Consider the following 23,957-nt stretch of genomic DNA (forward strand, 5'->3'; position numbering starts at 1 on the left):
TTGTTCATGAAAACATAGTCTCGATTGAGTATTTAGAAGATGTTAATTAAAGGAAAAGTTCATGACAGGCCTGATGACGGACACTGCACTACGGCATGTTCTTTAGGCAGATGAGATTATAACTGATCAACAACAAACAAAATATCACAGTCATATACACATTTGCAGTTTTATTAAAATAATATATAACATGTATCACTTTCATTCATAGAGAAAATTCTTTCAAATAGAAAAAAGCTTTTAAGACATATTGTAAACTAAACAAAGGTCTTCTGCAATACATTTATATTCCCACGTCCATCATAGTGTATACTGAAAATACTTTTAACGGCTTTCTGATCACAGCCTCAGGTTCATTAATACCAGTATACTATACATACGTTATCAGGTATATGTACCATTGAATACTGAATGCCGAAGGGCAGCGACATAACCGGTATAAACAATTAATGGCTGTACACAATCGATGTAAATCTTCCATGAAGCAAACATAATTCAACATCGTGTGGGTCATAGAACCATTCATCAATCAATAATCAAACCAAGTTGTGTTAAAGTTTTCATCATAGCTGCAGGACAAGCCATTTACACAAGAAAGTACGGCTCTGTATCATCTAATGTTAATTTGGTAGTAATTTGCAGACAACCTGGTTTTTCTGTTATTAAATGTGAATATTTCAGGTATAGATCTTGTCAGACCTGCAGATGTCAATACAGGCCTTGAAATTCTATGTAAAGGCTCATCAGAAACAACATAAAATCTCAAGCTATGTCTTTATTTCATAAACGAACAACTCGGGTCCATGTAATAAAGGAAAATGGCCCAGATATTAACTACCGTATTTATCTGGCAAAATACCCATGTTAAGCCCACTCGTCATCTATTACACTTCTTATCAGTACAAATGCCAATATAAGGTACATGTTTTTATTTCATTGTTCAACAGTAAGCCCATTCTCCTACTTACTAAGTCAAGGTTCATGTCTTGTCCCTCTGGGTCTTAATTAAACATGCATCATTGAAATTTTGATATGTCATTTTTCTCAATTTTTTTTTAAAGAAATGCCATGTATATTATAACTTCACAACATTGTAATTGTTGAAGTGCAAAAATTATGATTAAAGTAAAAATTGAATTTTAATAAAAATTGAATTGCAATGAAAAAAAAAGGAATTTTAATAAAAAAGAAAAAAGAATTTATACATGCATATCCATGAAGAATTTTTTTTAAATATTTACTTTAGTAGAAGTCTTTTACAAAACAACACAACCCAATACTTAAATGGAACACAAGACTGTGGGGATATATATAGGGGCGGGTATAAAGTGGAATGAATATTAATGATGCTGTACTCAGCAGAACATGCACATGACTATTACACAACAAAATGTACCAACATTGTTACCATAACAACATGTAATTCAGGATATTTACTTCATTTTTAGATTCATTATGATTTTCTGTGAGTATTATTGCAAGGATATACTCATTCTCTATGTATCATTTCCAAAATTAATCTACAAACTTGTGTTGTGGTATCATTTAGTTAAGAATGATTTTAGTAAATGATACAACCTGGTCCTGCAAAGTGATCATTAGAACATGATCACAAAAATACTTGGTTTTTTTGGGTTTTTTTTTCCTCAAGTCTTTATAGTAATTGAGATAAACATGAAGATGAAATCAATAAAAAAATGGTTGTTATGACACCATCCTTTACTATGGAAAAATGTTAGTGGTGTGGAAAATTTAATGACTGCTGTGTAACCACTTACACATCAAATAGCACCATTTTATGCCAAATGACGGACCAATATTGGTAAATATATATTGAACTCCAATTCAATGAAAATGATAAAATATTGAGTAGTAAATGACGGCACAGAAAATCAGTATTCAAGTTGGCCCTTTGATTGCTGTACAACATGTTAGAACAAGCAATTACCGCCAGTAATTTTATGCCCTCATGGTAACATATATACAATTTTTATGAAGTTTTTTCAGAATGTCTCTAGACTGAAATTCTACCCAAGGAGAAACGACAGTCCTTAACCTGTTGCCCTTTACATACACATAAAATCTCTATAAAAGAGACTTTTTGGTATCTTGTAACAGGGATGTTCATTCCTTCTCATTAGTCGTTTATGTTCCATTGTACTGGAGTTGACTCCCATAAAGAGCATAAAAATAAGTATATTGTAGCTTTATGCCGCCCTGAATTGCGAAAATGTTTAAATATGATGTTGATATCGTTCTGCATGAAGCCATACATAAAATGTACTAGATTTGTCATTTTATGTCACTATACAACGCATCTTTTTTTATACAAATCATTCCTATCTCTATTTTTACTATAGTATAATACTCTTATATCGTCTCACAATCATGATACAACAATAAATACAAGTTTCATTTGACAATACACCGACCAAATACTCTTATGGAATAGCATGTTTATACAGCGATTTAATATAATAATATATTCTAGCATTGTCATGATGCTATCAGATGAAATCAATATACAATTCATATATACACCACCAATGTTTGAGTGAACACATAACGTCACATACATACTTATTTCTCCAATCATTCATTTGTCAGTAAATTCAGCCATAAAATGTTTCTATATCAACCCCTAAAGGGCAGGACAGATAGCACACGCTGACTTCCTGATCCAGGAGTGAGCCACATCGCAATATGTCAGTAGTATCAATGAGAAAGTATGTATCTATTTTCCTCAACATTTCCCTATGTATTTGAATAATGCTTTATGGCAACAGAGATACATTTTAAGACATGTATCAACACTATCAGTAATGTGGTTTCCATAGAACAATATAAAATTGTAACAGAATGTTTCATTTTTAATGAATAGAAGAGAATTGTTAGAGACCTATATTCTCTTGTCATATGTTATCGGTATGAAATTTTTTCAGAGTGTGCAGCGAATTGCATTTACAGGTGATATCCATATGATATCCTTGTGCATTTATTTACAAACAAGTGGAAATCGTTCAGAAAACAACATGGGAATTTGGAGGAAATAGATGGAGAAAAATAATCATTTCCCAAACAATTTAATCTCAATCTTTGGGCGAGGATCATGAAAAGGAAACCTTCAGCAGAGTCTCAGGTTAGACTTTCAAGAATCTCAGACCTTGAGTTGAGATATTCTTTGTCACACACTCTCATTAGTGAAAGATTCAAATTAATCAGCATGCTACCATAGCACCCCACACCACAATCAATCTGTATGTATGAACATAAACTAGGTTACTATTTTACCATTCCCCATTAATGATGATAATGTCTCCCCATTAACAATAATAATGTCTTCCAATTAATGATGATAATGTCTCCCCATTAATGATGGCAATGTCTCCCCATTAATGATGACAATGTCTCCCCATTAATGATGACAATGTCTCCCCATTAATGATGACAATGTCTGCCAATTAACAATGATTATGTCTTCCAATTAATGATGATAATGTCTCCCCATTAATGGTGATAATGTCTCCCAATCAATAATGACAATGTCTGCCAATTAACAATGATGATGTCTCCAATTAATGATGACAATGTCTCCCCATTAATGATGACAATGTCTCCCCATTAATGATGACAATGTCTCCCCATTAATGATGACAATGTCTCCCCATTAATGATGACAATGTCTCCCCATTAATGATGACAATGTCTCCCTATCAACGATGACAATGTCTCCCTATCAACGATGACAATGTCTCCCCATTAATGATGACAATGTCTCCCCATTAATGATGACAATGTCTCCCTATCAACGATGACAATGTCTCCCTATCAACGATGACAATGTCTCCCCATTAATGATGACAATGTAACTAAAATGAAGTAAGATGTATGATGGTTGACTGGATGTGTTACTACTTCACCATATCCATGAGTGCTGTCACTTTGTGAGCAATGTTACTAGATAGAGTGTGACAACAATGAGCTGATGAAATTGCAAAATTACTGTATGCTTTATCCACAAACAAGCTTTTGCCCTCAAAATGGCCCTCTACTTCATTTTTGCAGAATCATTAATTTTAAAACAGGAAGCTAAATGTGGTTCACAAATAACCAAACATTAATATTGAAATTTTAAACTAGGGAACAGGGCTTATCTGAGGATAAATATGGTAAGAGTATAGTGTGTATTTATTTGTACATGTATCATGACAAGAGAGTGTACGTGTGTACGAGTCAATAAAGTGTATAAAATATTTTTTCAAAAACTAAAAAATCAAAAGCTTATTAATGGAATGATTGTTCTCCGTTTTAATACTTTTATTTTGTTGACTCCTTTGCAAAAATAATACTTAGAAAATCTTCCAAACAGTAGAAATTGTACCCTCTATTGACGATCACAGATAAGCTTGTACATACAGTCGATGGGGCAATGCATAACTTGTGTACTACAGCTGTGTATTAAGAATGAGCAAAGTGCGGTTTGACCATCCAAAGTCCATCCATTTGTTTACCATATTAGTTTCCTACAAGTGGTTACAAAACAAGAATACCCCCACCTCCCCCCACCCCCACCCAATCCCCTGTGTGACCTTTTGACTTATTTAAACATTTAACTTGTTGACAACAAACAAATACCTACTGATAACTTTCTGTTAAATTCTATCTTTAAATCCATTTACTGAAACAGTATGTTACTACATGTATGTGCCATTTACGTCTTCATATATTTTCTAATACTTTTAAACGATCAGTTTTAAATTCACTTGCACGACTACACAACAATCCACTATCAGACACAATGCCATCCATGGATTAATTCTTGTCCTCATTGTTTGATTTCAATCACTCAAAATAACTTTCTTTCTATTCTATATTGAGGTATAAATGACATATGTACATGTAAAATTCAGCTATATTACAATCTGTACAATATGTATTTGGATTCAATGAATTAGTAAATAACAATTTCAACTTTCAAACATCAATAAATTAAAACTAAATGTATTTATAATACAATATACATAACATAATGAATACAAAAATTAAAAGGTAGCTTGTACTCTGTACAGAAATTTGCGGTAGAATTATTTTATATTTTTTGTAGATGATTCAAAATGTCACTGCAGGTCTTGCAGCCCTTTCACCAATGCTTTTGGTTTGGTTTATTTTGTTTAACGTCCTATTAACAGCCAGGGTCATTTTAGGACGTGCCTGGTTTTGGAGCTGGAGGAAAGCCGGAGTAGCCAGAGAAAAACTACCGGCCTACGGTCAGTACCAGGCAACTGACCCACATGGGTTTCGAACTCGCAACCAATGCACCAGTTTCCTAGTTAATGCACCAGTTTCATAGTTTTCACATCAATGCAAAAAAACAGCACTATCTCAAATCAACCTAGTGTACTGATATGACTATCACATTTATCCAAAATACTACCCTGCCTACAAATAAACTCCCTTCTTCATTTTTTCAGGTTTATTGATTTTAAAATCCAAATACATGTAGGCCTATTTTCAGTAAGCTTAACATGGTTCACAATTAAGCCCTGGCAAGAATTCAATACTAAACTTTAACATTGAGGAAGGGCGTTTATTTAAGGATATATATGATATTAGTATCAATATTAATATCATATGTGTGGAAAATAAAACTACTTCCCTGCTACCCCCTATATAGCAATAGTCCTATAATGTACTCAAGGTTTCTTGTGTCAAGAAAAAAATATTCTTCTATTAGAGATGAAAACATGTGATGTTCTGAACATGAAATCTCTAGAACAATGTCCGATTTCTGGTCTGAGCATAATTAAATCTCTAGAACAAAGTCTGATTTCTATTCAGGATTTCAAATATTTGACACGAAAGGAAACTATGTTGATATACATGTAATTGGCTTTCATCAATATGCAATATGGCTTTCAAAAGTTTTGGTGGAAATAAGTGTTTGTTGGCAAAAAAAAAAAAATGTCATTGACAAAAATGACAAAAGAAATCTGTGTTGACTCTAGTCCAAATCATTCTGACCCAAGTCATAAAAACATCAAAATAACTTCACTCATCATGTAAGAGTCACATTGGGTGAACCACATCCTACCAACCAGAAAATGTATTTAAATTTGTACCTCATAGAAATAGCAGCATATGATTGGATCAATCATTAATGTAGAAAAAAAAATTATATATTTATAAAAGAGGTTTAGTTAAGGGAACATTAGAAGTGTCAGATGAGGAAATACATATAATTTCATTAAGCCTCTAATCACTAAGATGCATAAAAAAATATATTTCATATAAAAAAAAGAGATACATTATTGAATTTGATTTGGTAACTCGCTCCAACAAAATATATTTACATGTATTCTGTGTATTAACATTTTTAAAGATAGTGAGAATATTTTGGCAAAAAAAAAAAAAAATGAATCTGTTTCTAAGCAATGTCTATTCAGGTACATACTTAATACACACAGTCAAACATTCTGTTAAACGGGATTTCACACTTCAATATAGTACATGCATGTTGTAGAGCAAAATAACTTTTTTATCAAGTTGGCCACTATATATCATCAACAAAATAAGTTAAACTGATCAATAAATGAGTGTGTTTATATAATTAGGATTTACAAGCAGGTACCAGTATATATGTACCATTATAAAAGTGCACACAAAAAGGCCCAGGAATGTATGAAGTTCATTCACTACGGAAATCAGCTGTCAAATACAGTCAAAAACTTTTTATCCCAAAGTCATGAAAAAACTTTGAGTTATCCCCAGTATTGGAGGAAACAAAGTACATTTCATACATGTGAATAGTATCTTTACGGTTGGGACTGAATTTTTACTTCGATATCAGCAGGGTCTCCGAGTCATCAGAGTTGGAGGTCACAAAATGTTGACTCTACACATTTCGACAGAAAACAAAATGTATTCAAGATCACAGGGACTTGGCAAAATGTGGCACAAATTCCAAACCAACTATCAATATATGTAATACATGTATGACTCGTGGGTTAGGAGTTTGTACCAAATACCTGCGTTCAAAACTTATGAATATGTATAGGTTTTAATACCATACAGTGAAAGATTAAGAGATATTATTGATTTTCATACTGGTAATTTACTTCTTCATAACATATAATATTGAAAATTAAACCTCTATTAATTTAAGAAGATTTAAATTTATAATTCATATTAATAGTATAGCACAAATTGTTAGAAACTTCTTAAAAAGATTTTTTTAAAAAAAGAAAGAAAGAAAGAAAATAATCTTGTAATATGAAGAGAAGAGAGTTTGATTTAGAAAATTGATTACTCTGGTAACCGTACTTTGTATAGATGCTTAATAAAAGTGACAAAATGAAATCTTTCAGAAAGAAAATATCAAAAGTTGTGTCATCACATACTGACTGTCACTTAGACAACAAGTAGATCGTTGTACAGTATAAAGTATATATAAAACAAATGACAGAATTTCGGTGAGACAGGACCATAAACACTCATTACTGGGTGGACAACATAATTATAACAACTCTTAAACAACAGAAAAAATAATGATCAAAAGCTTTCATTATGGTATAACAAAATACACTCGCACAATATTACAACACTAATTCCACAGCCAGTACAATGTCAGGCCATGTTACTTTATCAAATGAGGTCGATAACATAGTTGGAAGAAATGGAAGTTCTGCGAAAGAAGGATAATCTATAAAAATCAGTCCAGCTGACAGTATAAACAATGTCCTGATTTGATGTTACAGCAGAAAGCTTGGGAATTCCATACAAATAATACACATATACATATGCATAATAGTCTTTATACAAACACCCATTAGTAAAACAGACAAAAATCATATTTATCCAGAAATGTCCATGTCTGGTAATAAGCCCACCCATATTAATTGTAGTTGATGAACATGCCAACAAGAGGATTTCGTTATCCTGTAATAAACCCACCCCCTACTGTGAATCACATGTACAGTTACATGTTGGCCCTGAGCTTATTCTAAGATGATATGATATCCTGACAAACATTCATATATTTAGTCTATATTGCACAGTGTAATCTGCATAATGGAAGAAAAATATATATTAACTAGTTGCCATGTACACATCTATACAGTACAGATGTGTATTAACACACTGGTGTGTAGAGACTACATTTTCTGTATACGTACCAGTAGTAGTCACGGTACAGCAAAACCTCAATGTAATGTCAGTACATTAACCATTTATCATACAAACAACAGTCTTACATCAGTAAAATATCAATATACACCCTCCATACACTTAAATCATTACAAATAACCATACCCTAATACACATTCTGCAAGTCAATATTGCCAAACCAACATTACACACCGACTTTACCCACGCTTCAGCATACTGGTTCCCCAGTAGGGTGTCTTGTCTGACTTTCAGTTGGTTCCCCAGTAGGGTGTCTTGTCTGACTTTCAGTTGGTTCCCCAGTAGGGTGTCCTGTCTGACGGTCAGTTGGTTCCCCAGTAGGGTGTCTGTCTGACGGTCAGTTGGTTCCCCAGTAGGGTGTCCTGTCTGATGGTCAGTTGGTTCCCCAGTAGGGTGTCCTGTCTGACGGTCAGTTGGTTTCCCAGTAGGGTGTCCTGTCTGACGGTCAGTTGGTTCCCCAGTAGGGTGTCCTGTCTGACGGTCAGTTGGTTCCCCAGTAGGGTGTCCTGTCTGACAGTCAGTTGGTTCCCCAGTAGGGTGTCCTGTCTGAAGGTCAGTTGGTTCCCAAGTAGGGTGTCTTGTCTGACGGTCAGTTGGTTCCCCACTAGGGTGTCTTGTCTGAAGGTCAGTTGGTTCCCCAGTAGGGTGCCCTGTCTGATGGTCAGTTGGTTCCCCAGTAGAGTGTCCTGTCTGACAGTCAGTTGGTTCCCCAGTAGAGTGTCCTGTCTGACTTTCAGTTGGTTCCCCAGGAGGGTGTCCTGTCTGACAGTTAGTTGGTTCCGCAGTAGGGTGTCCTGTCTGACTTTCAGTGTGTATTGAAGAATAGGTTCATCTATGTAACAAAGCAGGCAAGCAATCCATAGCCACCCCTAACCCAGCTATGGCCATGATTTGGTATACGATGAATACAGGACTGTGTATGTAGTGGGACACATCATCCAAATTCTGTATCCAACATATCCTGTCATTTCAAGATATGAACGTATTACATACAGAATTTGGCAAATGTCGTTGACATAGTACTACCAGGAAATACTATAAAGTAAGACATATCTATGTCCCACAAGCACAGTATCAGTCTGTACACTATTACAGTATCAATCTGTACACTAGTACAGTATCAATCTGTACACCAGTACTGTATCAGTCTGTACACCAGTACTGTATCAGTCTGTACACCAGTACAGTATCAATCTGTACACTAGTACAGTATCAATCTGTACACTAGTACAGTATCAATCTGTACACTAGTACAGTATCAATCTGTACACCAGTACTGTATCAGTCTGTACACTATTACAGTATCAATCTGTACACTAGTACAGTATCAATCTGTACACCAGTACTGTATCAGTCTGTACACCAGTACTGTATCAGTCTGTACACCAGTACTGTATCAGTCTGTACACTAGTACAGTATCAATCTGTACACCAGTACTGTATCAGTCAGTCTGTCCTACACCCAACCTACCCACACATGGAGTGACACCCTACCCAGGATAGTGCTTACATAACCAAACAGTTTAATACCAGTACATCACACTGAATTTCCTTCACTGATCGTTTTGGCTGTCTACCTCAGAATATGTTGGCAGGTCCACAATGACTACCTTACTCTGTGTTTTATAGGATGGAAATAATCCATCCTTTCCCGTCCGCCGGTTCATTCCTTTAGAATATCCGTCCCAGTGGTTACCTGCTATGCCAATAGAATCACCAGGCTCCATATCTATTTCTTTTGGCTGTTTTGAAACATACTTTTCTAAAACTTCCATTTGGTGTCCATTCTGTCCACCAAAATAATAAATGTCATCCAAGGACTTGAAATATGAAGAGGCATCAGCATGCATTGTCTGCATCATCTCATAAGCAACGCGGCATACCTGCATATTCAAAAAAAAAAAAAAATCTTTTTAGAATTATACAGACAATTAATACAATTTCTGTTTTGATTAATATCAGTGAAGGTGATATTAGTTGATCAATCCCACTTCTTAAATAGATATGAATTAATATTAATTTGGAAATGCCTAGACCTTGAAGGTGTATTGTTCAACTTTATCTTAAAAACTACTGTAACTCTAACCACATATAACCATATAGACTACAGTTATTCTGAAGTATTATACCTGGTATGTTACCATAATAACCATAAGCAAACTATTGTGATGGCATTATTGGAATTTTTTAGTATTGGTATTTAATACCTATATACACATGTACATGTATTTTGGTTGAGAGCTACTAAATTCATTGATAAGCCAATCTGTTGATGATCAAGAATTATGTGCAACTTTCACCTGCATAAAAAAATTGAAAACATTTCATAAAACATACATTCAAATATTTATTTTATATACATGTATCATACATGTATAGCAAATAGCAACAGTTGGCCATTTAGTTTCAGTAAGGGATAACCGTACCCCTCATCTGCATGTACCAAGGAAGCTTTTAAGGTGTCGGCTTCAGTCCCAGTTTTTGCTTTTTCCTTTCCTTCTGGGTGAACGAGATGAGCCCAATAAACTAAACTGACACTGGTATTTGGATGATAAATGATAATGATTTATTTGTAATATTACCTGAGAGGAGAAGGTACAGACAAGATAATCAGACAGAGACAGGAAGTGAATGTCCATGATGATGCCATGGAGAGACTGGTCAGTGTAGCGCTTGTTGAGTCCCGCCGACTTGGTAATCTCCAAGTCACTTATAAACTCGTAGTGAGGATACCTGTTAAAATAAGATAGAAAATCTAATATTGGTATATATATCATACTTCTCATACCCTCTCCAACTGTGCTTTTCTTTAGGTTTTACATAATCTAAAAATATCTACTTTATTATCCATCATTTTTTTACATTCACAACATCCAAGTTTATTTTTCAAAAATCTCACATTGGTACATGTATAATCTTACTTCTGCTATCTCCAACTGTGCTTTTCTTAAAGTATTTAAATCTAAAAATATTTACATGTACATGTAGTTTAAAATCAATTTTTACATCCACAACATCAAAGTTTATTTTCCCCAAATCATAATCAATCCTAATAGTTACGAGGATATAGAAATTCTGCTAGATCTCACCTTGTCTTGGCGTCTGGTAGGACTGAAGGATCGTCTGAAGCGAGGTAGACTTTACGGGTCCGAACAGGTTCCCTGGCCTCCAGCCTGTCATAGTATTCATCTACATAAATCATGTATTCATCTATACTGTGGAAAGCTGCCTCCGTTCCCACTTTGTCTGTTCTCCGTACGTGGACCCTGTGTGTATAATATATGGGTTAGTTCACAACAGGAAAATAAATACAAAACAAGTACATATAAAGTGTAATACCTACATAATCTCCATCTTTATAGCGTGAAAATTCTAAATTGTCATCTTTTAACTCCACTTATAGTGCAGAGAATTCAAATTTATTTTATCTTGAATACTGAACTACATGTAAGACTTTTTATGTTTATGGACATTCAAGTGAATTAAAACATGGGATAGAAAGATAAATGGATTCTTACATGGGTGTTTTCCATGGGCAGGGATATCTCAACCATCATATAAGAGTTTGGCTGATCAGACAATCGTATACATCTTGGAAGCAATACAACCATGTCATGTTGACACAAATAATTATGACGTCATAGCATGTGTCAGGTGACTTTCCCTTCCATGGTGAAGACAAATTTGTCTTTTACCTACCAAATCTGGTCTCAACTAACCTGCTAATGGAAGATTCCAAACTTGCTGCACTCACTTAATAGAACCAATACTGATAATTCAAGCTGGTTTATACTGCTAATTTCAAAGATAACTTGCCTAGTTCTACTTTAGACAAGACAGTTACAACTATAATGGTCTTACCCTACAATGGGTTTAGAGAATCCAAGCTTTGCTTTGGCATTGTCCATGTCTGTCTGAAGACGAGGCTGAGGACGGGTCAGGTATTTCACAAACTGACCAATCCACCATACTGCCGGGTCACCATGGAGTCGCATGAGCCTCTCTGATAGATCCTTGGGTATGGCCAAGGGGAGATAATTTGGTCTTGGGTGAAGACTGTCAACAATGGGCATCTCCACTACTTGGGTGTCACGGATTATATCAGGATCTGAAATTGACATAAAGATGATATAAACATGTCACTCAAATTATCTACTTTAAATAAACTACAGGTTCAACAATGTTTATTGTATGTATATAATGTATATTTCATATAAGTGTTAAAATGTTTTCTTTTGTGCAACAAGTAACCTCTTCTACAAACCACCATTAGTGTACATAGAATCTGAAAGTCTGTTAGTAAATTTAACCTTTCATCTGTTGAAGGAGGGTCAGGAGTATTTTATTTAGATATCGAATTTGAAATTGTATCCATAACAACATAATGAACAATTATCAAAGGCATCCTAATCTGGCTAAAAAACAGCATTACGTTGTAATAATCTAGGGCCAACAAAACCATGAAAAGAAATAGTAACCAGTTAATAGTCTTCTTGCTATGGAACAAAAACTGTCTCAGATCTATACAATTTGGCCTTGACCCTCTCTATATATAGCAAAGCATGATATAACACAAATTCAGTATGCAATGATCTGCTTTATGAAAGTTACACCCAAAATATTTGGTGGAAGGTGGGAGATTAAACTCAAGTATTAAGTTGAGAAACTGAAGTACTCACTAACTGAATAGAGGGTAAACCTATTGTCTATATCCTTAACACCCGTGTCGGACTAATGTCAGTCATAATAGGAAAAATCACACCATGGGGCAAGTATACTAGCTAATTAATATGTTACAGAGTGCTTGATTAATTAAATACAAAGCACTGCCTCCATTAGGGATCAAACCCGGGACCTCTGGCTTACTAGTCTTACAGTCAACCGATTGAGCTAAAGAGAAGGTCTCTCTAGCTTAGTGGTATAATGCGGCTAGTATTTTATCAGAGTTCAGAAGATATCTTTCTTATAAGATTTAATAAAACTAGAGGCTAGAGCTGCTACAGCAAATACATGTTTACCTGCCCAGGGTCTGGAACTGCCTCCCTTTTTGTCCCTACATGTGTCACTTAGTGGCAGGAACACAGACTCCCAGCCACTGCTGGCATAGCGCCAGCCCCTGGATTCAAGGATTAAGGTCCTTTGTGTGGCATAGGCCACCATCATACAGTATGTGACATGGTGGAGTTGACATCCATACCCACAGCCTTTACTCAGGTTACACACCAGCTTCTTAGCCTCATCACAGTTTGATGGGTTCTACAATGACAAAACAAGAGTCAGCATAACTGATGAATGATCCCTGAAAACAACTTTATTGGGTGTCAGTACCTTTTCCTCTCCGTCAATATCGAGGGTTTTACTGTCTGTGAATATGGAGGCTTTTCTATCTGTGAATATGAAAACTTTCCTATCTGTGAATATGGAGGCTTTCCTAGCTGTGAATATGGAGGCTTTCCTATCTGTGAATATGGAGGCTTTCCTAGCTGTGAATATGGACGCTTTCCTAGCTGTGAATATGGACGCTTTTACTGTCTGTGAATATGGAGGCTTTCCTAGCTGTGAATATGGACGCTTTTACTGTCTGTGAATATGGAGGTTTTTACTGTCTGTGAATTACGGAGACTTTTTTTCTGTGAATATGGAGAGTTTTTCTGTGCTAATCTGTAATTAAGGGGTTACAGGCCTTGAATCTAGTACAATTCACACAGTCTTAATTTAACTGATGTACACATCAAGTTTCATGAGCCTTTTGTGGGCCAAGTTATACTACGGACAAAAAAGGATGACAGAAAGAAAGACAGACAGAAAAAGTTGCAACTATATGCTCCATCTGAATTTTCGGGGAGCATAATTAGCATTATCATACACAGTTTCCATTTATCTTAGTCCAAATCATTGGACAAATTGGATCAGAGGTTATGTTTATCACAGTCCAAAATGTTTGACCATTTGGACCATTGATAAAATAAGAACCTAGTAATTTCATGTTGCTTTCAGTTGAGTTATTATGAGGACTTTCAAGACCTGATTTAACATCTGCAGGTCTGTCAAGATTGATGTCTAAAAGTTGACAAACTGGCTTGTCTACATCAATGAACAGGCTTATGGATTATCTACAGTGAAAATGTTCGTAATTTAAAAAATTTGACAAAAAGAAAGAATTCTGTGATCATTCACCTGTAAATATTTAAATCTTCGTTGGACTAATTGACCTAGTTCCTGAGATTCCTTCTTCATCAGTTCACCAGCATTGTCAACATTCCGCAGTGCATGGAAGTCTTTATGTAGTGTCCTGTGAATATTGAATATTAATAATGGAAACAAAATCACAACTAAGTAACTGTTCTGACAATAACAACAGTAGTCTGTATATATATATATTTAACTGTTAACATTCTACCAATCATTACCACTACCATTAACTGTTTAACTGTTTACAACCCTCGTTATCAAATAAGTTAATAACACAGATATGTTTTTAGCATTATCAACCCTGCTGCTATCTTACCAACAAAAATCACATCTAAACTGTTATTGTATAAAATATTTCTTTGAATTCAAATTTTCTGCTTTACAGCTGATTTTTTTTTTAAGTCCACATATTAAACTGGGATACACTTTGATCTTAAAGTGACAAATCACCATTGAGGTGTGGCACTCACTTTTGATAATCTGCTCCATCTAAAAGGGCTTTATCCACTACATGTACTATATCACTTTTTGAAACACTCTTCAGTTTCTTTAGTTCAGATCGCATGTAATACCAAAACTCTACTACATCGTTTTCGATTTTTCGTCTCCTCTGTTCATGCAGGAGGGAAGGTCCAGTGGCTAGAAATTAAAACAGATAGATAAGTTATTATAAGCTTCATAACATTGCCCCAAATGAACTCCTTGGCCATCTGATAAAATAATTCTTAATAAATTTAAAGTACAAGGTGCCCAAAGTTCACGAAATATGAAGCCCCTTTACACTCTGTGCATGTGACAGAACTTCTTTTAGATTCTCTCGAAGAGATTTGCTTTTCTCTTATTCTTTTTTTTTTCTTTTCCTTAGGGGTTGATTCCTCTAAGATGTGGTAATTTGAGTCATAGTGGGTAGATGAGGGTATAAAATGAGAAATTGTGTTAAAACTTGTACATATTAATTTATATTGATATCTGATATACATCATACCAGGGAAAGATTCTAATCTGAAGTGATAAGTTAATAACAAGCAACACAGACTTAAGGTGATATTTGTACCTTCACAAACTTTTGAGCTTCCTACAGCAACAGCTTTTTCTATATCTTTTATCGTTTTCCTTCTAACAGCTGGTTCACCATCATCTGTTTTAATCTGATTTCTGCAGAAAAATCAAAATCATGTTGATGTCAAATAAAACTTGATAGGTATTCAGTCAATTACTAAATAAATACATCTAGATCTAGAATAAGTTTTACAAATACAATTACCCGGGTACATGATCATGAATAATAAAGAAAGAATTTTTAAATGATATCACAAATGGAATCTACAAGCTTAATACAGAAAATGAGCTCATTAGAATAAAAATAATACTATTATATGTATTTTCTATCATAAGTTTATATAGCATGTGTGAATTTGAAATTCTAGTTAAATAATGTTTTGGGTTATCAGATCTATAAGGTAAAATATTCTTAATATTCACTACATTTTTAAGTCCATTTGGTAAAATAATCTTAATGCTCACTACATTTTATATCTACAAACCCTTGGATCTTGATACTATAATTTCATTGGGTAAGATTGCACATAGGAGCTTGCTGAAATTCCTATGGCAATTGAATCTTAATGAGTTTTGCACTTTAATTTTCACTGAAATAAGTCAGTACAAATCCCTTTGCATGCTAAGTGTACATGCTAAAATATCCTGCAATAAGCCCTGTGGCCAACTCGCTCAAGGTATCAATATATACCTACATAATAATGGACTCATAGAAGACTAAAAAAAATATTTTGATATTAAAGTAGTAATGATGACCTTGTCTTTGACCTTGGCACCCTCAAATGCAAACTGGCTTGAGGTATCTGATACACAATTATCAATATAGGAAGTTTGATCAAAATCTATTTTAAAATAAATTAAGTCGCTAGAGCACTGACAAAAGGTGAACTTTTCCTCAATGACTTCATCACGAAGGGAAAATAAAAAAACTTTGTAGAAAAAATAATGTAAGAAATGCAAATTTATCTTAAATTTTTCAATCATATTGTTTACAAATTTGCAGAAAATATGGTTTTCCATGTCATGCTTAACTCATGTGCATGGATACCTGTGTATTCACTGAATAACACAAAAATTATAAAATTCCATTCCTCAGATTAAACACAGAACATTTCATGATTATTATCACTAATATAACATAACCCCTAAATAATATAGACAATTTAATGGATACAATAATTAATATCAGTCCCATATCGCTTAGTATATACAGCAATCTTACTTTATATCGGACACTAAACCACGGAATTCATCATTTTGGGCTTTAAGTTTATCTAGTTCTCGGAGTGCTCGCTTGAGTTGTCGTTCAATATCACTTGGGTTGCTGTCGGAGGACTGAAACAGGATGTTGGACATGTACACCATTATCCCCAGCCATACCAACAACAGGCAGCCAATCACTTTCCACGTCTTCATTTCAAGGTCATCACTCTGAAAAAGGCAGAAAATTTATCTCACAAACAAGCTTTAAGTATCAAACATTTTGATAAGCTTGGTTGATAATCACTGTCATGATATTTATACAAAGTTATTAACTTCTACACTGAAACCTGGAGGCAATGATAATGATAATACCTGTAATTCCTTTGGGTACATGTACAACAAGTTCAAAGATACCAGTTTGATGTTGATTACCATGTGGACTGTACATTAGATATTCAGTTATGTTTTTTTTTGTGTTTAAGGTAGCAGTCAACCATCAGAGTAAGTCTTTACAAAGATTTTACCTTGAGGACAATATACATGTACATGTATTGATTTTCAGTAATCTCGGTCATAGAGATTGAGAAAAGCATGCTGGTAGTCAGCGTTATTTAAAGTCCCTGAAAGAAGATCCAAAAAGCATTATTTCTTAGAAAAATCCTGTTGACTTGGGAGACATAATATTACCTTTGCATTAATGCTATCTCATTTCTGTGGAAGATACTTTTTTCATGAAGCATCGATTAACTGATGTCACACCATTGAAGGAATTACCCAACAGCCTTTACATGTACAGCAAACAAGAAGAGGGGATTGAATTAATTCACTGATTATCATTGATGCCAGTGGGAGATCATGTCCACAAAGTTTAGAAGGCATCCTACTCGTATAATCTGATAAATCAGAGTTACTTCCCTTTATTTCAGTCAGTCAGGTTGATATAGAGTTTGGCAGCTATAATGGGGGCCGAAAATCCCACCTCAGATATGAGAGCACACTGTATTGTTGTACAGGTCAAGATATAAGATAGAAATAGCAGTATATTTCACTGGAAAAGGGAATTTACCACAATGCATACTTCTCAAGAGCAAATCTATAGTAGGCATAGACTATATATCAAAAACCATCTGAATAATATAATATAAAAGTTTTTATCACATTTAACCTCTGTGACCTTGAAAGTGCACAAGGTCATTCATTTGAACAAACTTAGTAACTCCTTAGTCCGGTCAGACTGAAAAATGTCATGCTTCAGACAAAATAGTATATTCAGAACATGTATATATCTTGCCTGTCCCGCTTTTGTCAGTATAGGAAATTTTAGCAAATTCCAAAATTTATAAAAAATTCTACTTTTTCTTCTTTTTTTCCCCCCGAAAAAAAAAACAACTAAACAAACCTCTTCCATTAATACTTGATAGTACTGAATCGAACCATGTATATATGTGTAAATATTTATGTAACTAAAGATCTAGAAAGAAAGGTCAAATTTCCCAAAATCACTTATTCTCATTATGTACCCACAACTGACACTTTCACCAAGTAAAACACTCTTCCTAACAAGTAAGAAGAAAATACTTTAATGTATTACAGAATCTGTACAAATATGACTGTAAATTAATTTTAAAGTCAGCTAGAGAAGCAATATTGATGTTATAAAATTTCTGAAAATCTAAGGTTTTTAACCCCAAAATATTTCAAAAATGAGACTTTATGTAATCTAGGTGTACATGTTGAGAAGGTCATACTACATTTCAAATATATTTTTGGTTTGGTAATAATATCATCAATAATGTTTGAGCATTTGATCATGAGCTAAACACAAAATTTTAAAACTGTCAAACATTGATTACCAGCATCCCTAATTTCGAGAGTCACTAGACCATAAACTCTGGATGATATGTAGGTAATATCGCTGAATCCATAAATGTGTTGCAAATCTTGCAATGTCCATTAATTTATGTGATCGGACTATATCATAATATGCTAAGTTTGGCTAATTATATGCGAGACACTTTTTGAACAATAGATCTAACCACAAAACTTAAAAGTGAAACGTTGACAACCTGACTGATGGAAAGGTAACATCATAAACTAGATTTACGATGAATACTGCAGGTGATGCTATATTTGGGCATTGTGACTAAATATAAATGCAAGTTCATGTGGGTCAGAGTCATTTTAAAGAAACTTTGTACATCTGGGTCAGAGTTATTTTGAAGAAGCTTGGTATATCTAAATTCCAGAATTTTATTTGTACAGTTACACTTAGCCTTTCAGTTGCCTAGCACAGAGTGGCTTAGATTAGCGCATCATTCCTATGTATTAAGATTACCGTTTATTAATAACCATTCTAGGGTATATGACATGTAGTAATGCATTAGCACTTTACATATTAGATCCGCCAATTACGTAGTGAAGTATTGATGCATAAAGCTGTTGGCAGTATTGATTATTCACACTTCAAAAGCAATGTGACACCAAGTAATAGACCTGTTCAGTGATAGTCAACATACAGTATTCATTATCTAATAATATTGATTTTTTACTTTTCTATTTAACAATTGTTGTATAACATGGAAACTAAATTTAAAATGGGTGCTTTAATTGCTACAAATCTACAAACTGGAAATTAAGACTTATTTTTGCATTCCAACTCAAAATTCTTTACATTGTCAAAAAATCATAATTAAGCGTCACTTTAACATATTAATTTTTGATAATGTAATCAGTTGTTCAATGTCCAATTTTTCTCACAACACTTTAACAGGATGCTGTTAAGTTTTCATTTCTATTCTGGGTCTATTATTACACTTTCATTATACAGGATAATTAATTATCTTTTAGATACAAATTTACCTAAATACAATTGTACATGTTATCAATTGCAACAAATCACACTTTTTCTGGCCTCATAAAGCATTTATTGAACAATTCATTTTGATATTGATTTTTCTGACATACATTTGTAGGTAGTATTATCAGGTGGGAGGTACAAATGGATTTTTCACTTATCGCAGACCTATAGAAATACAAATATATATCTCAGTCATGCATAACAGTCCATACTAATGCTGATTCATATGTTAAATTATGCATGATCCATCTGATAAATTATCAAAGGTCATGCTGCAGTCTTGTCACAGTATGTTAGTCATGCATAATAAAAATATAATTATCAGAGTAGGAGGGAACAGAATTTGAATAAGCCAGTAATTATTTTCAATTCAGAATCGTACTATCAGAAAGGAGGATGTTGAATGCCACTGTCGGGTCAATTAGCAATTACCAACAAAATCATCAACAAAGTTAGTTTGGACATTTATAGAAAACTGTATTTACTGGTACCATCTTGGATTTGGGCTAAGAAATCAAAGATTGCAAAAAAAAACTTGATTTTTACTAGATGAAAACCATTTTCATAAAATGTTTTCAGGTTAATTATGACAAAATTTGCTTCATCAAGTCATAGAAAAAGTTCACAAGTTGAAATAAAACAATGCATATTGATGTAGTAATTAATGTCCTTGACTTAGATAATGTATGACAGAATAGATCATGATCAGATACTTCTTGTTTGATTCTGACCAATGCAATTATATCTTTTCTGGTAAATTCAAAGGCATACAGTATAGTTATCACACAAGATCTAGATATCACTGGAGTTTATCACTGAGCTAAACTAACATTAACTTTGAGCCAAATTATTTGCAATTACATTTGGATTAACATTTCAAATAAAAATTTCATTCACTCTTAAGAATACTACAATACAGACAAGGGCCCAAATCGTTCACCTGCTATCCAATGATCCTTTTCATACATAAACATAATTAAGAACAAGTGTATCAGAGACCATATATAAGATCTCAGGGTCTCTCATTTATTTGAAAAGGTGTCTTTTAAATATTTTGGCTAATTTAACCTTTTCAAAATTAAATTATGGTCAAGGTCATTCATTTGAACAAATTCGATAGCCCTTCACCTCAACATTCTACAGACATAAAATCAAGTCGCTGGGCCTCTTGGTTATTGAAAAGAAGTTGTTTAAAGATTTTAGCCTATTAGGCCTTTAATTTGAAACCTTGAATGTAGGTCAAGGTCATTCATTTGAACAAACTTGGTTGCCTGTCAACCCATGCCAGGCCAGCATGCTACAGACCCAATATATCAAGTCCCTGGGCCTCTTGGTGATCAAGAAATATTTACATCTCTCACTTTTTCAGCTTAGTAAACTCTGACTGCGAAGAAATTAGCGTAAATGCAGTGAAAAAAGGCTCAGCAGATTAGTAAGTGTGGGAATCGGTAACATAAATATGATGTCGCCTCTTTGTGAAGTTACTGGAACGTCAAATAGAAGGCTCCATTTCGAAAGGACTGATCAATGCAATTTTAGCATTTCTCCTGTTACCCGATGATCTCTGAATGAAAAACTAACGTCAAGTGAGTATTTTGTCAAAAACTAAACTGAATATTGCGGAAATGGGTGCATATCTAACTTCTCCACGAGGTAAGCTTACAACAAATGGCTGAAGTATACAGTTCCAAAAGAACAGTTAACTTAGAATAATGTGCTAACCATAGGAAATGCTTGTTGCCAACTGCGGGCATACTACCGTATACTCAGTCAAAATGAGTCAAAATTAAGAAGTTGTTTTAACATTTCACCAAATTTGACCCCTGTGACCTTGAATGTCAGTCAAGGTCATTCATTTGAACAAACTTGGTATCCCTTCACCTCAGCATGCTACAGACCCAATATCAACTCCCTGGGACTATTGGTTATTAAGAAGCTGTTTAAAGATTTTAGCCTTTTTGACCCGTGATATGGAATGTAGGTCAACTTCAGTCAGTTTAACAAACTTGGTAGCCCTTCATCCTAGCATGCTACATGCCTAATATTAGGTCTCTGGGCCTCTTGATTAATAGGTTATTGAGAAGAAGTTGTTTAAATGGAAAAGTTGAACTTGACACCATGATACGGCATAACCCTTCGGGCAGACATGCTAATAAGCCTATATAGACTTAAAAGTGACATAAATATCACAGTATCAGAGCAATGATGTATAACAGATTCAGCCCGTACATTACCTAGGATAACCCATAAAGACACCAGAATGCTGATTTCCAAGGGGATCCAGGGACAACACAAACATTTATACATGTACATGTACTTGATAAATATATAAATATTAAAAAGAAGAGACATCGTGTAGAGTTGTTTTATTGAAATGTTAAAGAAGACATTTTTGGCTTTTTGGCTTCAAAATATCAAAGAACACCAAATAATATAATCTTATCTAATAATCAAAATCTGATCAAATTTTTATTATTACCTTTTTTTTTTTTTGCTTCCTAATAATATTTTGATTTCCTTATATTTCATTATAACAACTGGAAGAATATAATGATAAAGATATATAAATATAGACTATATATATATTTACAAATTTAACACTCGATCTTAACCCAAGCTGCAGTTTCATCAATATTTCTTGACTTAAAATTTTCCATTGGAAAGTATAACAGATGTTTCCTTACTAAGATTCTCCCTTTAAAATCTGTAATGCATTTCTTTTTACGGAACATTGATCAAACTGGGGCTTTTAAATTTCTTGCTAAGGAATTAAATTTCAACAATAACAATATTTAATGTTACAATGGAATAACACCAACTATTATCAGTAAGAACATATGGAAAGGAAATCTCGGCTACCGATATAAATATGTTTTTATATAAATAACAACAAGAAAAAAATAATACTACATTTAACAGTAATCAAATCAAATATCAACATTAACGTGTTTTATGGTGCTGAAATTGTAATAATATTATCTAGGGATTTACAGTAATTATAATGTAAGTCATACTGAAAACATGACTACATATAACAAGACATCAGTCATACTGGTTCAAGTTTGCCAAACTCATCCGTCAAGATTACATATGCGTATCTAGCAGAGCTCTACCTGACTAAGAACAACGTTATAAATAGCAACATTGAATACGCATCTGACATCGCCAGTTTATCCGATTTAGTGAAAGTGTAAAAACAGTACAGGATTGAGGTATTGTTACACATGTCAGTTGACTCGGTTCATTTATCCCCGGTACAGACGCCGGCTAAAAATGTTCTCTGAAACAAGGACACTGTATCTTCCAACTCCATATACGTTACGTGTACATGTAGTGTATAAATGGGAACGTGTAAATGTTGATAAACAATATTTCAAAATGAACAGAAGACGAGAAATACATACTTACTCGATTTAGCAAATTGCTGATGTGTCCAAGCAATGCTAAAGGCGTCTGAACTTCAGATCGGTGTCTAGTAAAAGCTTTGTAATATCCCTTCAGCTTTCAAGCGCAACTGTGACGCTATTAAAGTGTTCGTATAACAACCAGTCGGGAAAGGTATTCGGATATTTTTAAGCGGTCAAGTCTACATTGTGCTAGCCTACAATTTGCCGTGAGTGGAAAACAAAATCAGTTTATTGTCAGTGATTTTTCAGATCAAGAAGATTAAAATAAAAAAGAAAAAATTCGAAATGTCCTAAAATATAGCACTATCTGAAAAAAAAGCTGATATTGGACAGGAACTATTTGAAGAGAAATCATTATTTGGGGGCACAAGAAATTAACTATCTTTATCAATTCCCTGTAAGTATTTGTATTCATTGACGACAATTTTTATAATCAGAAAACGTTTATACAATAAAAAAAAAATCTGCTAACCACATTAAATATCTCACATAAATATGCATGGTATATGGTAGCCTATAATCAAAATAACTTAATTTTGATTAAAAAAAAAAAAATAGAAACAGCGCTTTGAAAAAATTACCTTTGTATAATCATACGCTAGTATACTAGAAATTAAACTGTACAGTCGAACAGTATTATCTCTACTTCAGTATAGGGCCATGGACAAACTTATAGTGATGTCGAGATAAACGGGGTTAGCGAAACTCAACTATCGTATTGATATCATCTTTCTAAATACTATAAACCGATGCACAACGTGTTTATAAGTTATATATATACTGCAAAGAAGTAATTCCAACAGTGTGGGCAGTGAAAATGTCGAATTTTCGTGACAATCCGCCCCTTTATCACATACAAAAAATACAAGTGCAATCACATTGTATATAAACACTACTAGAAATACAATAAGATACAGTAAGAGTAATATATACAGTAGTTAAAAAAAACATGAACCATTCGACTAACGTGGACCGAACTATGCGCCACAGGGACTTGACACGAATTCCCTGCTCAAGGTCACAGGCGCTTGCATAGAAAATATGACTTGCAATTATTT

The 23,957-nt window shown here is 33.9% G+C and overlaps 2 protein-coding genes across 3 annotated transcripts; both read right to left on the bottom strand.

Moving 5' to 3' along the window:
• Nucleotides 1–144: 144 nt before the first annotated feature.
• Nucleotides 145–22,945, bottom strand: LOC117323471 (alpha-(1,6)-fucosyltransferase-like). Of its 2 annotated transcripts, XR_004531747.1 has the most exons (11): nucleotides 22,901–22,945; nucleotides 16,655–16,863; nucleotides 15,428–15,528; nucleotides 14,844–15,012; nucleotides 14,359–14,473; nucleotides 13,200–13,437; nucleotides 12,043–12,289; nucleotides 11,271–11,447; nucleotides 10,764–10,914; nucleotides 789–10,064; nucleotides 145–474 (listed from the first exon to the last, which is right to left on the bottom strand). XR_004531747.1 is itself a non-coding variant. In XM_033878717.1 (10 exons), the coding sequence occupies exons 2-10, from the start codon at nucleotides 16,846–16,848 to the stop codon at nucleotides 9,735–9,737; spliced, it is 1,722 nt and encodes a 573-aa protein (XP_033734608.1). In that variant the 5' UTR covers nucleotides 16,849–16,863; nucleotides 22,901–22,945; the 3' UTR covers nucleotides 145–9,734. The 2 variants fall into 2 exon arrangements, 1 of the variants encoding a protein (XP_033734608.1); XM_033878717.1 differs by having other exon boundaries at nucleotides 145–10,064.
• LOC117322636 lies at nucleotides 8,484–9,199 on the bottom strand. Its single transcript, XM_033877575.1, has 2 exons — nucleotides 9,175–9,199; nucleotides 8,484–9,013 (listed from the first exon to the last, which is right to left on the bottom strand). Exons 1-2 carry the CDS (start codon nucleotides 9,197–9,199, stop codon nucleotides 8,484–8,486), a joined length of 555 nt encoding a protein of 184 aa, XP_033733466.1.
• Nucleotides 22,946–23,957: the final 1,012 nt, after the last annotated feature.

The sequence above is a fragment of the Pecten maximus genome, chromosome 3, assembly GCF_902652985.1.
Source record: "Pecten maximus chromosome 3, xPecMax1.1, whole genome shotgun sequence".
NCBI classification, from domain to species: domain Eukaryota; kingdom Metazoa; phylum Mollusca; class Bivalvia; order Pectinida; family Pectinidae; genus Pecten; species Pecten maximus.

Excerpts from the sequence above, each read along its gene's own strand:
- LOC117322636 (XM_033877575.1), bottom strand. The coding sequence starts at position 9,199 with ATGTCAACGACATTTGCCAAATTCT. Across the intron at positions 9,014-9,174 it reads AACGACATTTGCCAAATTCT|ATGAACCTATTCTTCAATAC; the intron begins GTATGTAATACG and ends TTTGTTACATAG.
- LOC117323471 (XM_033878717.1), bottom strand. The coding sequence starts at position 16,848 with ATGAAGACGTGGAAAGTGATTGGCTGCCTGTTGTTGGTATGGCTGGGG. Across the intron at positions 15,529-16,654 it reads GGTTTAGTGTCCGATATAAA|AAATCAGATTAAAACAGATG; the intron begins GTAAGATTGCTG and ends ATTTTTCTGCAG. Across the intron at positions 10,915-11,270 it reads CTACCAGACGCCAAGACAAG|GTATCCTCACTACGAGTTTA; the intron begins GTGAGATCTAGC and ends TTATTTTAACAG.